The sequence below is a fragment of the Mauremys reevesii genome, linkage group 4 (assembly GCF_016161935.1).
Source record: "Mauremys reevesii isolate NIE-2019 linkage group 4, ASM1616193v1, whole genome shotgun sequence".
Lineage (NCBI taxonomy): Eukaryota > Metazoa > Chordata > Testudines > Geoemydidae > Mauremys > Mauremys reevesii.
In genome coordinates this window covers 115547941-115564362 of record NC_052626.1, presented here as the reverse complement: position 1 = coordinate 115564362, position 16422 = coordinate 115547941, and the positions used below count along the sequence as shown (strand labels likewise).

General features: G+C 55.8%; 1 protein-coding gene across 3 annotated transcripts in view; it reads left to right on the top strand.

Annotated features, from left to right (window-relative positions):
* Positions 1 to 16422, top strand: part of B4GALNT4 (beta-1,4-N-acetyl-galactosaminyltransferase 4) — a 123282-nt gene that overhangs the window by 48621 nt on the left and 58239 nt on the right. For all 3 annotated transcript variants that reach the window (XM_039535638.1, XM_039535639.1, XM_039535637.1), the window contains exon 2: positions 15180 to 15295. In XM_039535638.1, the coding sequence (XP_039391572.1) occupies positions 15180 to 15295 (116 nt within the window). The remainder of the gene's footprint in view (positions 1 to 15179; positions 15296 to 16422) is intronic.

Here is a 16422-nt window from a genome sequence, read left to right as displayed (position 1 = left end):
TTACCCTGGGTCAGTTGCACCGTAGATCTCACCCCAGAGACAGTGCTAGCTAAAGCTGTATTAAATAGGAAAAGGAAATCACAGTCATTTACAAGGTTAAAGCAGTTAAACATACATAAATGAGTTCCAATCTTAAGTTTCAAAAAGTAATAAAAGTTTCTACAATACGCAAGATCTATGTGTCCTTTAGGGATCACCCAGGCTAAGCAATGGGGTTCTCTTGCTTATGCCTAGAAAATCCTGCCCCCCAGGGTCCAAACGTAATTGAAATCCAGTTTCTTCTTGTTACAGGTTTTTATTCCCTTCCTCCCATGTGCTCTGAGCTGCGACCTCAGCTGATGGGAGGAATCCACTTGCATAGCTCATCTTTCGGGGGGGGGGGAAGAGCAGAGCAACAAAAACTTTTTCCCTCTTTAATGTCCCACAATAGTCGGTCTGGGGTTGATGGGCCTTTCTTGTTGACCAGGCCAAAACGCGGTCTGTTGGAGACCAGCACTTCACACTAGTCTCTCTCCGATCTGGTGATTTACATAGTCACAGAAGCTTGTGATACAAATGCTTAAATATTACCTTACAATATAGGATACAGATGTTCTAAGGAGATTATTGAATGCCTCTGAGTCGCTGCATGCATTAAAAAAAACACTAAAGACACTTAGAATTCTAATGCCTATTTTGACAGTACCGCCATACAGGTGAGCCAGACTGATCCAGCTATGTATTTGTCAGTGTTCAGTTGATTGTTTGCAGTGTTGTAGCTGTGTCGGTCCCGGGATATTAGCGAGACAAGGTGGGTGAGGTGATATCTTTTATTGGAGCAGCTTCTGTTGGTGTGAGAGACAAGCTTTCAAGCTACACAGAGCTCTTCATGTCTGGGAAAGGTCCTAATCATTACAGTCTGGAATGAACTTGCACAGAAAAATGATCAAAGACAAAACCACCCTATGACCACTGGGTGAATACTTTTCACAAAGTGATCACTCCAGAGCTGACCTCTCAGTCCTCATCCTAAAGGAAACGTGAACAACACTTTCAAAAGACGAGCCTGGGAGCTTAAATTCCTAACTTTACTAGACACTAAAAATCATGGACTGAATAGAGACAGTAGATTTATCGCCTATTACAACAATCTGCAACCCACTAACCCCACTTTTCTTCCTATGATTACAAGGGTGTTAAAGGGTCACTTCACCTTGAATGGTCCCTTAGAATATGTGCTAACTGTGACACCCTGGCACCCCCTTATTCGCCTGTCATATCATTAGGAGATGTGTTGTATGCCTTGTGAGGTATCATTCTAAAAGTCTTGATCTGCTAGACTTTAATATCTAATTGGATTATATGTGGTATCGTCATATGTGACGTTACAAAGTTTGGCTGTGTATGTGTTACAACATGTTTCAGTGAGGTTGAAAACACCCACAAGGTAACCCTTGTGCTTGTGTGCATTCCTCAATAAGCCATTAACATTGTTTGGCCTTTTTACTGTTGTATCTGAAAGGCTGCTTGGTCTGCCAGCATCACAACGGTAACGCCATTCCTCTGAGGTGGGTAGGAAGTGCTGACAGCACTCAGTGAAGCTGATGGCACCTCTGCGGGCGGGTTACGGGATAGGTTAGGCGTTTGCCTAGTGCTAGAGCATAAAGGGTGGCAGACAGGAGCTGCAGGGTGCTAGCCGTTGGCCTGGGCACATTTCACAGTGAAAGATTTAAAGCTAGGAGTGGTCACTGCATTAAAAATCTCCTTCCGTCTCCAGCAAAGGGGCAGGTGATTAACAAAATTGGTTAGAAATTATGACCCTGCTGGCCTGCCATCATGGCAGTCTCTGGCCTTCCCTTTGCTGCCTGGATCCATGAGCCGAGACACTGATTTCTTGGGGCACTGCCTTGGTTGGGTTTGCATAATTGCCTACTCTCAAGGGCATTCCATGCTGAGTAGGGATCTTCCAGAGCCACACGCTAATGTCTGATGGGACGCTAGGGGCGGAGAGCGACAGTGAATCAGTGCAGGGGCAGGATTGTGCGACACCTCCAGTTCACGTCCCCCTGAATTGCTTTTCTGCCCCCTGCTTAGCCTGTCCCTGACTGCCGTGAATTGGGGCTGCCGGGACAGCGGAGGCTAGTTTCAGAGTTGACCCTCGGGCGTGTGGACAGGGTAGTCATTCATGGCACCCTTGCTGGGCAGAGCATCGGAGTGACGGGACCCTTGCTGCTTGTCAGATGGGGAAGGGGAGGAAGGGGATGGATGAAACTGGCCCTCCCCGGCCTCTTTGAGCTCTTCCCAACGATCTGCTCCAACCTGCAGCCTCTGTTCTGCGCTCATCCCTGTGGTATCTTGGTGCCTCTGCCCAGCGCTGTCGGCTTCCAGAGGTGTTCGCACTGTGGCCCTTTCCACAGGGTCTTTCCCCCCACGCACACTCTGCTGGCTGAGGGGGAAGGGCTGCAGCTAACATGCATGGGGCGGAGGACCTTGAATCGGGAAGCCGGGCAGAGCTGCAGCGTGAGATGGCGTGTGGTGTCGGGGCGGCGCTGGCATGCGAGTTGCTGTGGGAGCCCCGTTGGGGCGCTGGCATGCACGGGCGTGTGCCTGTCAGCAGCTATGGAGTTAAGAAGCTGGGAACCATCTCCCTGCTGTCTCTTTGGCGTCGCAGATAATTACCCGGCAAGTTAACTTTGTCATCATGAATTCTCCCTTCTCTCCATTAACCCCTGGCCCCGTCCTCCAGCTTGCTTGCCGCTCGCAGGGGAAGTGGTGCATCTCCATCCGCGTGCTGGAGTGAGGCCCTGTGTTAAATGGAGCTGGGTCAGGGTGGTGGTGGCGATTTATTATCTTCCTAGGCAGCGCGAGCCACTCATGCGCTGATTCCCCTCCAGCTCGGTGGCTTCTCCTTCAACATCCTGCTGGTGTCAAGGACATCTCAGCCCCTGCTGACCGAGATCAGAAGACAGATTAGGGAATAGGGAGCAGGCTGACTCGCATGTGCATGCACATGCACGTGCTTCTGATTCCCCACCCAGCTTTGGCAATGCACTGTGATTTCTGCCCCCAGCTCCCCTCTGCTATCCCAAGGCACCGTGATCCCACCCTGCAGCCCCTGTTACCCCAGCCCTGGGACTCCCCATGCGGCTGCAGGTTGTGGATCCTGTCTCTTTAGAAATTGCAACAGCATCCTCGGCTCAGGGGCCCTTTTGCTGAGATCTGTGCCAGCAGCACCCCAGCCCCCTGGCTAATTACTCTCTGGATGGAAGTCGGGGGTGGAGAGGAATGTCCGTGCCGGGTGGGGAGCGTAGAGTGGGCATAGCGGAGACGGTGAAAGGAAGGAGGGGACTGACTGGCTAACGGCTCCAGTTGAGAAGGCCCATTGTGCTCTCTGGGCGTCCCTGTGAAGGGCAGCTAATGCCAGACAGATCTGAATGGCTGCCTGTGCGCAGTGCCCCTCGCACTTCCCCCCTGGCTCTGTGGGTCCATTGATCGTCCCTCGCCTGCCCCTGCTGAGTGAAAGGACGCGCGGCGTCGATGTAAAAGGAAGGGACAGCGGCTGGGTGGCAAGCTGGAGGGGGATGGGGGGAGCTGCCAAGCGAGAGAAAAGAAATGGGATTGTCAGGGCTGGCTAATAACAGCGAGCAGAATAAGGGGACTTTAGAAGTTAATTTCCTGTTCCTGAGATGTGGTGTGGATGGTATTTCTGCTTCCATCTCCTAGGAGACACAAGGGGCTGCGCTGCCTCTGGAATACTAATGGGAGCAGGGCCGTGCACCGGGGAGCTGGGCGGAGGAGACAGGGGCTGTTGAAAGCAGCAGGGAAGCTTTGGAATGAGTGGGGGGCTTGGTGCCTCTGAGGGGTCAGCAAACACCAGCATGGGGCAGCATCTGTCCCTTCACCCTCAACTAGCCCCTCCGAGCGCCTGCCTCCTAACTTTGGCTGTGCCAGCAGCAAAGCCCAGCGATCTCAGCACGGCTGCGTTTGCACCGAGCACGGTCTGGCCTCTCTTGATTTTCTCACTGGGAGCCTGTGGGAGCTGGGAGCCACCAGGATCTGACGTTTTTGGGGGGGTCACATTTCAAGTGCTGTTGATGTGCCGTGAAAACACCATATCCTAGATTGCTATGGCTGCAAGTGGTACCTGGGTGATCCCCGAGGCTCTGGTTGAGCCATTCATGATCTCAGTGGGAGAGGCCAAGTGCCCTCCTCCCAAACCCTTGGGAAGGGCCTGGGGTTTTCAGTTATGTTCAAATGAAGCTGTCTCCCTTGAGGCTGGGGGTTCGGGTTGGGGCCGAGGACTCCCGGGGCTACGTGTGGGCATGGAGTTCTGTGTGGGGAGACGGTCCAATGGGGCTAACACACCCTGATGCAGAGATCCAGAGCAGGCCAGGGCTCCCTCAGCATCTCCTCGGGGTGAGACGAGACAGGAAGAGAAGCTGGCATGAGGGATCTCTCCCCCACCCTCCTTCCCTGCCAAGACACAATCACCAAGGCCACCAGCACAGGCTGTAGCTGTGTTTGCTAGAGGAGAAGAAAGAGAATCTCTCTTCAAACAGACCCGGGAGGCTTCTACTGGGGCAGGCGGTAGCAGGGGGAGAGTGAAGGGAGCTTTCTACGAGGGGGAATGTGTGTTGCATCAGGCTTGCAAAAGACAAGCACACAGCAGCCATGTGGGAAGAAGAAAGCGAATTGCACCAGGGTGTTGGTATCACCGCTGGGAGGCTGTGTGGGATGGGGGTCTGAGCGCACGCTGGGAGCCAGCAAATGGCAAAGTCTAATCCCAACCTTGAGCCTGCCTTGCTGTGTGGCTGGGACACATCACTTCACCCTTCCTGGGTCTGCTTCTCCATCTGTGAGGGGCGGGGAGGCTGCCTTCCTCCCAAGGATCCACTGGCGTTTGTACAATGCTTTGAACCTGCCAAGTGCCACCCGGCTGGTGCTCGGTATTACTGTCTAGGAGTCTTCTAATCCCTCTGTGTGAGTCAGACAGCAGGGGGCCTCACCCAGGATTGGCTGCCTACTAGCTCCTTCCTGTGACTGATGAGCAGGCTGGGAAAGGAGGAGTGGTCGGGGTGTGTTGTTGGTAATACAGGATATGTCTACACTGCAACAAAGCGCAAAACAACAACAAAGCACCAAGCAACATGGATGCATCCCTGCTCTGGCCATTGGCATGTACCTGACTGTCTTTGCACATCAACACCCCCGGCAGGGCGTTAAAACCACCGGTGCAATGCCTGGAGCGTCCGTGTGGTCTGATCGTCGACTTGTGAGATGTAAAGCGACACTGAGCTTCCAATTAAAACAGTGCCGGTGTCATCAATCTCCAGTAGCCAAGCTTGAGCGTGCAGGGCTTGTTAAAAAACTGGATGAAGTTCTGGACGCACTTCCTCAGTCAGATACAATAAACAGTGACTCTGCCTGGTCGTCTTTTAAGGAAATAGTGTTCAGTGTGTCTAAAGACGTCCTCGGCTTTGTGAAGAGGAAGCATCAGAACTGATTTAATGAGATAAAGCAACTCCTGACTTCCATGCCTGTTCTTCGCATGTTGTGGATAAACAACAAAAACTCATCTGTTAAAAAGATGGCTTATTCCCATACAGAGTGCAGAGTGCGAGCTAAACTTCTCCATGGGAAGGGGAACTGGTGGAAAATGAAAGCCAAGCAGCTTCCATAAGCGGCAGACCCAAAAGGCTCCAAGCAGGTTTTTGCTGAGCTGAAGACCGTGTATGGCCCACCAGCTAATGGTCCCAGCCCTGTGTGGAGTGCAGATGCATCACTGCGACTGAACAGTCATGGGCAAATTCTGAAAAGATGGGATGAGCACTTTAATAAAGTTTAGAACTAGCTACTGGCTACCTCAGCATCAGCGCCTGGTGATCTTGAACCAGGGCCGCCCGGGAGCGGGGGCCCCACAAGGGCCCCCATGAGAGTTTTTCAGGGGCCCTGGAGCGGGGTCCTTCACTTGCTCCGGAGGCCCCGGAAAACTCTCATGGGGCCCGGGCCCCCAGAGCTTCTTCCACTCTGGGTCTTCGGCGGCAATTTGGCGGCGGGGGGGTCCTTCCGTTCCAGGACCCGCCGCCGAAGTGCCGGGTCTTCGGCAGCAATTCGGCAGTGGGGGCACCCCGCCGCCAAAGACCCCAGGCCCCCTGAATCCTCTGGGCGGCCCTGTCTTGAACAACTTCCAATTCCAGGCCAACTCTCAATCCTGCTGAACATCTCTGAAATATGGACAGCTGTCAAACAAATGCCAAACAGCAAAGCAGCAGGTCCAGGTAGTGTTCCTGGGGCGATCTTCAAATGTGGAGGCCAGAAGCTGCCCAGAAAGTTCACTGGCCTCTACTTCAGGTTTGGGGACTAGAGGCTGTGCCCCAGGAACAAACACTGTTCACTTGGACGAAAGGAAAGGCAATCATGCTTCTTGCAGTAACCATCCTGGCCTCTCGCTCCTTGCCAATGCAGGAAAGATGCTCACCAGAGTCATGTTAATTGATCAACTCATGGACAAGATGCTGCCTAAAAGCCAGTGTGGCTTCTTCTGGCATGATCTTCACACTCTTCCAAATTCAGGGGAAATGTCATGAGCAGAATCAAGAGCTATATGTCATTTTTGTCGCTCTTACTAAGGCCTTTGATTGTGTAACTCAAGATGGCCTGTGGACTGTCCTCCAAGTTCGGTTGCCTTGATGAGTTTGTCAGCATTATTAAATCTTTCCATGCAGGAATCCAGGTTCTTGTCCTTCACCCAGGCTGCTTCTCAGCTCCCTTTGTTGTCACCAATGGAGGAAAACAAGGCTGCGTTCTTGCTCCGACATTATTTAGTATCGTGTTTGCAGCTGTTCTAATACATGCATTCAGAGACATTGATTGTGGCATTTATATGCAGTACCGTATGAATGGAGGTGTTTTGAATCTGCATTGCCTGTGTGTGAAGACAAAGGTTATGAAATAATTATTCAGGAATTACTGCTTGCTGCTTATTGTGCTGTACTGGCCAATAACCTCCGGGGCATTTTTGCTTCCTGACTGCTTTGTGCATGCAGCAAACCGTTCAGCCTGCAGAAGACAGAAGCCATGGTCCAGCCTTGACAAGGAAGTACTTCATCTCCTCCAGTTGTGTCCATCGACGAGGTAATCAACAAGTTTTGCTGACAAGGCAGTGTCATTTCATAAAATGCAGTGATTGCTGGCAACATTATGAAGCGCACTGGGGCAACCAACACAGCCTTTGGAATACATCCGGGTCGTCTCTGGAACGAATATGGTGTCAGACTGCAAAAAAATGTTTTCCCCACCATCATCACCCCACTCCTCTACAGCTGCAATACGTGGACTGCTTATCAACGCCACGTGGAATGCTTGGCCCAATTCTACCTACGATGTCTGCGGCAGATAATGGGAATTGAATGCCAAGTTTTGGTTCCAAACATTGAGGTCCTTGAGTACTGTCACATCACCGGCATAGAAGCTTTCATGGGGAGCACGCAGCTGAGACATGCGCTCATGTGGGTTGTATGTGTGATGGCAGATTCTCGAAGGGCGTCTTTTATGGAGAATTGCAGAATAGAACAAGAAAATGTTATAAAGACACTTTCAAGGCCAACCTCCAGTCTTGCAGCTTTGGCCTCAACACCTGGGAGCCCACAATGAGACCCGCTGGCGGCCGCTCTGCCACCGTGGACTGAAAGGCTTCGAGAGCTGGTGCACGGTTGCAGTCAAGGAAAGACGTACGAGGTGCATATTCATTTACAATTGTTCTTGTCTGTGGCACTTGCAGATGGGGGCTGCAGGACCAAAATTGGTCTTCGGTCTCATCTCAGGACCCACAATAACTGACAGCAGCTCCGTCCATCAAACTCGACAGGAGACTCCATCATCATGCTGCAGAAAAAGACTCATGGCAGCAAGTCTCAGAGCCCGGGTCAGCTGACTGGGGCTTGCGGGGCTGGAGCTACAGAGCTAAAAATAGCAATGTGGGCGTCCCTGCTCGGGCTTGGAGACCCTTCCCCCTGGTAGGCTCCAGCCCGAGCCCCACCATCTACACTGCTGTTTTTAGCCCCTTAGCTTGAGTCAGTTGACCTAGGCTCTGAGACTTGGCACCACAAGGCTTTTTTTCCCAGTGTAGACATGCCCGTGCTGGGCCTGGCGTAGATGTGGGGGAGCCAGGCTTGTTCTGCTCCTTGCTGTACAGTCCAGGAGGGGATCCTGCCACCCAGACTCAGGGAATCTCTCTCACCCACAAAACTGATGCTCTGCTAACCCTGGAGGTGGGATGCTGGAGCAGTGCCCACACCTACAGCAGCCAAGGAGTCTCTGCCTGTCCATCCCCACCTCCCAGAGCAGAGCAGGCCTGTCAGGACCAGTGCTGCCAGGATGTGGGCCTGCCTGAACCTCTGCCCGGCCCTTGAACTGGACCCCCAGTGAGGGTCAGCCCTATTCAGCTGTGCTCCTCCCGGTACCTTTGCTGGGCAGGATCCTTGAGGGCGTCCTCCCCAGTGCTAAAGGCTCTGCAGGCTTAGCTGCACCCTCAGTGACACCCATTGGGCTTGATCCCTCATTCCCAGGTGCCCGATGTCGCCCTTGGTTCCGGTGCAAGTGGCAGCGTCCAGCTCTCTGGGAGCTGGGGCAGCTGACAGGCTGTGAGAGGTGCAGGAGAGCGGGGAACGGGGCTCTGATGAGCGCTGGGTTGGTCCAGTGCCCTCGACAGGGGCGAGGGGAGTGGAAAGCAGTGAGGTCTGGCTGCAGCCGGTAGAGCCGGCCGATGTGACTCTGAGGGTGGCAGGAGAGTTGAACCTTTGAGTGAGAAAGTGACGTGTGGGAACTTGGTGCTCTCTGCTTGGTGCCTCACGCTGGTTTCCAATTACCTCCCCGTTGTTTGTTTATGGCCATTTAGTTCTCTCCCCATTGGGTTCATTCATGGAGCAGAGCATCAAACTCAGCTTGATGTTGGCCATCACGGTTCTAAGCACCCACCTCATATGGTTCCTCTATGCAAAAACACCCAGGCAATTCCACAATTTGCTCTGCCCGCTCTGCTATGTGAAAACAAACTCCTCACTCCCCTGCCTCCTGCCTGTCGTGAGCCCTCATTTCCCGCTCCTAGTGACCCTGGTTGGGTTCCAGATCTTCCTGTTCATTGGAAAGGCTCGGAGGTGTCAGTTACACAGGTCGGGGGGGTGGAGGGTGCATTAGTGAACAGCTAATCCATTTTCAAAATCCCTGCTACGTTATTCTTGGGAAGCAGATTATTTTAATGCTGTAAGTAGAGACTTTTATAAACCTCCCTTTGCTCAGCAGAGCAGAAGGATCAGTATAAAAAAAATGCTGGAGGGAAATTTTTAACTTGGAAATAATTATCGTGCCGCGCTGTCACGGAGCAGTTTGAGAGCTCTGCTGTCAGGGACGCTCTGAGAACTGGACACCTGGCTCTGGGCTCCTTTGAGAGCCTGCTTCGAAGCTCTCTGCTCCAACAAGTCAAGGGTTGTTTTGCCACTCACTTAAGTGGAAGCAGTGGCAGAGTTGGGCCTGGAACCCCAGAGTCCTGCCCCCAATCTGACCGCTAGACGCACATGCGGACAGGGGTTCTCCCCATCTAGTGGGATGGAGCTCCAGCCCCACCCAGGCTGGTGAGAGGAGACACGGTGGGCAGCTTGTGCTTTCCTGTGTGAAGCCTGAGCCTTGATGCTTCAGAGAGAGTTTGGGGTCTTGTCTAGTTTTTGGGTGTTGTCATAAACAGATAGTTAAGGGTTAATGTCTCTTTTACCTGTAAAGGGTTAAGAAGCTCAGTAAACGTGGCTGACACCTGACCAGAGGACCAATAGGGGGACAAGATACTTTCAAATCTTGGTGGAGGGAGTTCTTTGTTTGTGTTCTTTGTTTTGGGTTCGTTCGCTCTCGGGACTGAGAGGGACGGGACATCAATCCAGGCTCTCCAAATCTTTCTGAATCAGTCTCTCATGTTTCAAACTTGTAAGTAACTAGCCAGTCAAGGCGTGCTAGTCTTATTTTTGTTTTCTCAACCTGTAAATGTTTCTTTTGCTGGAAGGATTTTTACCTCTGTTTGCTGTAACTTTGAACCTGAGGCTAGAGGGGGTTTCCTCTGAGCTATATGAATCTAAGTACCCTGTAAAGCATTTTCCATCCTGATTTTACAGAGATAATTTTTACCTTTTCTTCCTTTAATTAAAAGCTTTCTTTTTTAAGAACCTGATTGATTTTTTCCTTGTTTTAAGATCCAAGGGAATTGGGTCTGGACTCACCAGGAGTTGGTGGGGGAAACAAGGTTAATTTCTCCTTGTTTTAGATCCAAGGGGTTTGGATCTGTGTTCCCCAGGGACGGTTTTGGGGGGACAGAAAGTGTGCCAGACACTGATTTCTGGCTGGTGGCAGCGTTACCAGATCTAAGCTAGGAATTAAGCTTAGAAGGGTCCATGCAGGTCCCCACATCTGTACCCTAAAGTTCAGAGTGGGGGAGGAAACCTTGACAGGTGTGAATGGGGGGGTATCTCCCCATAGATCCCCGGCTCATAGAGAGTCTCTGCTGTTCCCCCAGCACCTCCGAGGCTGGGGTTTAGACCAGGATTGATGCCGGGAGCAGACAGCCCTTTCCAGGCCACTTAGCATGAGTGAGAGCTGTGTTTGCAGCAGCATCCTCCCCAGAGCAATTGATTGAGTCCTTCCCTCCTTCAAGTGTGGTAAATGTGAGCTTGAGTGATGGGGGCTCTCCGGCAAAGACACTTGGCTCCTGCCAATCTGCAGTTACAGAGCTGGGCCGGCTGCTGTGGCCAAGCCTTCCCCCGCAGACTGAGAAACGCTCTCCAGACCCCCCTCCTCAGTGCTACTCGTGTTGCCTAGCGAGTGCTGCCTAGGGAGCCCCACGAACCAGGGAGGGACCTGAGCCCCTCCCTGCATTGGATCCAACCGTCCCCATAGGCCCCAGGGGGCCTGGATCCAGGGTTCTGGTTCAGTCCCATCTTTACTGCAGATCTGGGACCCATGAAGACCACAGGCCCCGCCCGGCCATGCTCAGCCTCCTGCAGCAGATCGCTTGGCATCCTGGTTGAGCGTGGCATGCTGGGAAAGCAAGCGTTGCCTCCACAGGTTGTGCCTGTCGGGGTTAAGGGTCAGGGTGGGTGCCTAAGATGTGGCCCTAGATGGCATCTGGGGCTCTGTCTTGAGGCTGGGCCTGGGAGCCGGTTTAGGAGACCCCTTCTGGATGGGAAGGAAGCGGATCAGAAAGGACTGGAGCCCCGTAGGATCCCACAGGGCCCGTCCCCTCTAGCCCCAAGCTGATCTGCGGTTTCCTCTTCATTTGGCTCATTACTGAAGTGGAAGGGGGAATTTCGAGCCCCAGGCTGCACCTGCCTCTCTGTAGAGTCCGATGTGCTTAGTGTGGTGGCTGCCGTGCCATGATGGGTTTGATGTGCCGCCCCTGCTGCTCCCTTCTCCCTGGAAGCCTCTCAGGGTCAGGATGAGACGCAAGGGACAGAGGGAGAAACCTGCTGGGGCCTTCCTCTCTCACCATCTCCAGGGTGGGGCGAACTTCCCAGTGCAGGGCACTCAGAAGGGGGTTGGGGCAGGGCTGGGATTATCCCACTCCACCTCAGTGATCAGGGTGTGGGGGCAGTCGCCCATGCAGGGTGTGTCCTGTGCCCAGGGGACAGGAGTATCGAGGGCTGTGTGAGCGCCCCAGCCCGAGCCCTGCACTCCTGCACCCCCAGGGCTGTCGGGGCTGGGGGGTGATGGATGCTGCGAAGCCAGGAGTGTTGGGGCTGGGGAATCTGCTGCTTGCCTTGCTGGGGATAGCTGGGGGAGAAACAGGAGTGTTAGAAGAGGTGCTGCCTCCCTGTGCTGTAGTGCTGTGGGGCAGGCGGGGGCTGGCCAGCCGGGTGCATGGGGGCCCCATCTCTGGGGCTGGGTGCTCAGCCATGGAGCCAGGAGCCTGCAGCTCAGCCCTGCTCTTACGTCAGGGCTGCAGGCTGGGCTGCCTTAGGTGTAATTAAAGCTGACACTGATGAGCTGCTCAGCACAGCTGTGGTGAAGGAAGCCCTGGCCAAGAGCAGTGCCCCCAGTCCCAGGGCCAGCCCCGCTGGCTGCCAGGCACATGCCTCCAACCCCTTCCCCTGCAGTCCCTTCCCCTGCAGCCCCCCTCCAGGCGTGTGCTCAGCCCCTGGAGACACATGCCCTCTGCCCCATGCTGCCTGGGCTGGCCCCCTCCATCAGCTGCACTAGCCCCACCCTGGCTGCATGCTCCGTGCCATCACCTGGCTCTGATACTCCCCCAGCAGTGTCCGATGTGAGGCAGGACGTCCCAGGTGCCGGGGGCTCCCCCTCCAAGGCTGTGGCAGGGCCAGCAGGTGACAGCAGCTGCTCCGGGCAGGGCCTGGGTATTGCCACCTGTCCCGCATTCTGCTGCTCTTGGTGCCCCCCGTGTGCCCAGCCCAAAGGCTGAGAGAGCCCAGGGCAGCTGGGTTAAGCTGATGGCCCAAGCCCGGCTGGTGGTCTGAGGAGGCATTTGTGGTAGCCACTGAGCTCAGACCTCGCCTGCAGAGAGCAGTCGGGACGCAGCAGCTCTGACCCAAAAATAATCTCAGAACTTGGCAAAAGTTCCCAGGGCCCCAAGACCACATCCTGGCCCGGCCCAGCCTGACGTGTGTCCTGGTCCCATTTAACTTAATTGGCAGCTTGTGCTCAGCAGAGGCCACCACTGAAATAGCAGGGGGTCTGGGGGGGTTTTGGGGCCTGGCAAAGGGTGGGGGGTGGAGAGGCAAAGCTGGGCAGCTGGGGGAGGGGGGGGCTGGGGGGGCCCAGGGGCTGGGGGGGCCGAGTCATCCTGGCCTGGGCAGAGCTGGGTGGGGCCTGGGGCTGGGATAGCCGGGGAGCTGCAGGTCAGCACTGGGGTGCCTGGGCAAAGCTGGGTGGGGCCCAGGGCTGGGATAACTGGGGAACTGCAGGTCAGCACTGGGGTGCCTGGGCAGAGCTGGGTGGGGCCTGGGGCTGGAATAGCTGGGGGGCTGCAGGTCAGGCGTGGGGTGCCTGGGCTGAGGTGGGTGGGGCCCAGGGCTGGGATAGCCGAGGGGCTGCAGGTCAGCACTGGGTGCCTGGGCAGAGCTGGGTGGGGCCCAGGGCTGGGATAGCCGAGGGGCTGCAGGTCAGCACTGGGGTGCCTGGGCAGAGCTGGGTGGGGCCTGGGGCTGGGATAGCCGGGGGGCTGCAGGTCAGGCCTGGGGTGCCTGGGCAGAGCTGGGTGGAGCCCAGGGCTGGGATAGCCGGGGAGCTGCAGGTCAGCACTGGGGTGCGTGGGCAGAGCTGGGTGGGGCCTGGGGCTGGGATAGCCGGGGGGCTGCAGGTCAGCACTGGGGTGCCTGGGCAGAGCTGGGTGGGGCCTGGGGCTGGGATAGCCGAGGGGCTGCAGGTCAGCACTGGGGTGCCTGGGCAGAGCTGGGTGGGGCCTGGGGCTGGGATAGCCGGGGAGCTGCAGGTCAGGCCTGGGGTGCCTGGGCAGAGCTGAGTTGAGGACCCAGATGATGCTGCAGGTCACAGATGAAGCAGCCCTGAGGGTGTTGCAGCACTTCCCTCAGCTGCCTCTGGTTCTAGCTAGTGCCTCCTCGTGGGCTCCTTCTGGGCACCCAGGCACATGTCATTTGATTTTATCTGCCAGTCACACAGGGAGCTGAGGTGGATGGGTGCTGGGGGGCGTCTCTGGTGCCAGTGCCTCTTGCTGAGCGGGTAGGGGAGAGTGTCCCAGGAGGCTGCTGGTGCATGGAGAAGGGGCACCACTGCCTGTGGCAATAGATCCTGGTGCAGGGTCCCACTGGTGCCCCTGAGTTCTCAGAGTGGGCGTGAGCTACGTAGCTTTTCTGCGCGCAGTTCTGGTTGCCCCAGCGCCAAAGAGCTATATCGGAATTGTTAAAGGTGCGGAGAAGGGCTACAGAAATGCTGGAGTCTGGAACAGCGTCCGTGTGAGGAGAGATTCACAGCTAAGGTAGAGCCCATCAGGTGGCGTAAAGTTGGGATTATGTTTTCCAAAGTTCATTACTTTACATTGCTCAGCACTGAATTTCATCTGCCATGTTGTTGCCCAGTCACCCAGTTTAGTGAGATCCCTTTGCAACTCGCTGCAGTCTGCTTTGGACTTCACTCTCTTGAGTAATTTGGATCATCAGCAAATTTTGGCACCTCATTGCTTACTGTTTTCCAGACCATTTGTGAATACGGTGCCCTGGTCCCAGGACAGGCCCCTGGGGGACCCCACTATTTACCTCTCTCCAGTCTGAAAACTGACCATCGATTCCTACCCTTTGTTTCCTATCTTTTAACCAGTTACCGATCCATGAGAAAACCTTCCCTCTTATCCTAAGGACTCTCTGGTTCCTTCAGACCCCCACTCCTAACTGGCAGCCTTGGATTCTCTTAGCTGCTTGATATGCAGCCAGGCCTGACCCCCTGCGGGTGCAAGAAGTGGAGCACCACGGGGGGTGAAGTGGGATCCAGCTGTTTGTATTGCGGGAGCCCCTAGTAGTGCCCCAGTCCTGGGCCAGGACCCTGTTGTGCAAGGCGTTGTACAGACCCACGATGGAAGGATGGTCCCTACCCTGTTAGATTCTGGTTTGGGAGAGCGTCCCATCCGGCGTCCTGGTGCCTGCCGGATACACAGCGCCGCATGCCACCCCCGCAGTTAGAACCGGACTGCTCCTCTGCGACTGGGTTTCTTGGGCAGGGCCAAGCCAGAGTGTAGCATCTTAACCAGCCTCGTCACAGCAGCCCTGTTGCCACTAGAGATTTGGGCTCTGCTTTTCAAACCTGGGAGCCTAAAGTTAACCCTTCCATGGGCCCCTGCGGCCAGCAGGACCCCCGGGCACTAGTGCCTCTGAGAATCACATAATTGATTTGGGTGTCCCCCGTGTGGCACCCAAGTCTGAAAATGTCAGCCAGGTCTTTTCTGGGGTGCTGGGAGGAAAGTGGCAGCTGCAGGGGGGACAGACTGGTCCTGGCTACGAACGGGGCTGTGGACTGAGCCCATGGCTGATACAGGTGGTGGTGCTGGTAGCTCAGACCTGGGCGCTCCTTGGCACTGTGCCGTAGGGCAGAGTCCCCTTCCTGTCTCCCCAGGGCTGTGGTGGGTGGGTGGGTGCTGGCTTGCCGGCCAGGGCACTGAAGTCTCATGCACCCCCGCTGCATCTGTTTGTTGTTTGCAGATGGCGAGAGGCTGGGCGAGGTGACAGATGCTGGCAGGCGTGTGGCCGGGGCCCGGGCGGCGGCTCAGCAGAGAAAGGCCGACGACTCCAGCGAGAGCCTGGAGGATGAGCAGATGGTAATCACAGGCTGGCCTGTCTTCTCTCTCTCTCTCTCTCTCTGTTAAATGGGAAATGAGTTCCTAGCGGCTCTGGTTCTGGGCTGAAGGCGCCTGGGGGCTGGAGCCGTGTACGTGCCGGGGGAGGGGGCTGATGCACCTTGGGGTCGCCCTGCCTGGCTTCCTGCTGCCCATGGAGCTGGGCGGGCAAAGGGGGCTGCTCAGACCCAGAGGGCACCCTGAGGGAGGCAGGGGCCCTGTGAAGGGAGAGGGGATTGCCCTGCTGGGAAGCCCATAGTGAGAGTTTGGGGCGGCCCACAGGATGGCCCTGGTGGGAAGTACAAAACAGGCGTCCTTAAGGGACTGTGCTGTTGGAAGCCACGTAGGGGTGTGTGTGTTGGCCCGTATGGCTCCATCCCCCCGGTGACATGTGTGGGGATCTCTGAACGCCCACCACACTGTCCGGGGGGCCCCATGAGGAGCCCTGTTGGCAAGCACACAGCAGGAGGTGCAGGGCAGGCCCCCCTTGGCGTCGCCCTATTGGGAAGGGCAGAGTAGGGGAAGGGCCCCGCTTGGCCAGTCAGGGCACAGGGGAGTCGGCCTCCCCTCGGAAATAACATGAGGTGGGGAGCTGGGAGGGGGCTGTGACAGTGGGGTTGGGTCTCCAGGTGGCCTTGCCCCTTTGGAAGGCGTTGGGGCCGGCCCATCGGATGAAGCCTGGGGGAGGTTGAACTGGACATGGCCCTGCTCCCGCTGGACTCTCCGGGGCCAAGAGCCCGGCTGTCGTCTGAGCACAGTTAGCTGCTCCTGCCAGCCACGGGCCATGCAGCGCCCCTCGCCAGGGGCAGCCAGGCAGTGCGAGGAGCACAGTGGATCTGGCTCGCTCCTCCAGGACCATGCCATCAGGGTTCGGGCAGGCTCCGAGCCAGGCTTGGCAGCACGGGAGCCCAGCGGAGGGAAAGCTCATATTTCACTGCCTGACAGTGATACTTCATTTCCCCTCGCTGCGATAACAGTGACATTGACCGATCGTTGCCCCTTTCCCGAGGCGTTGGCAGCCATTGAACGCGAGGGAAACAGCAACAGCACTGGCATGGCAATCATGGCAGCAATTAGCGCAGGGTGTGGAAAGGCTGGCATGCCACGTG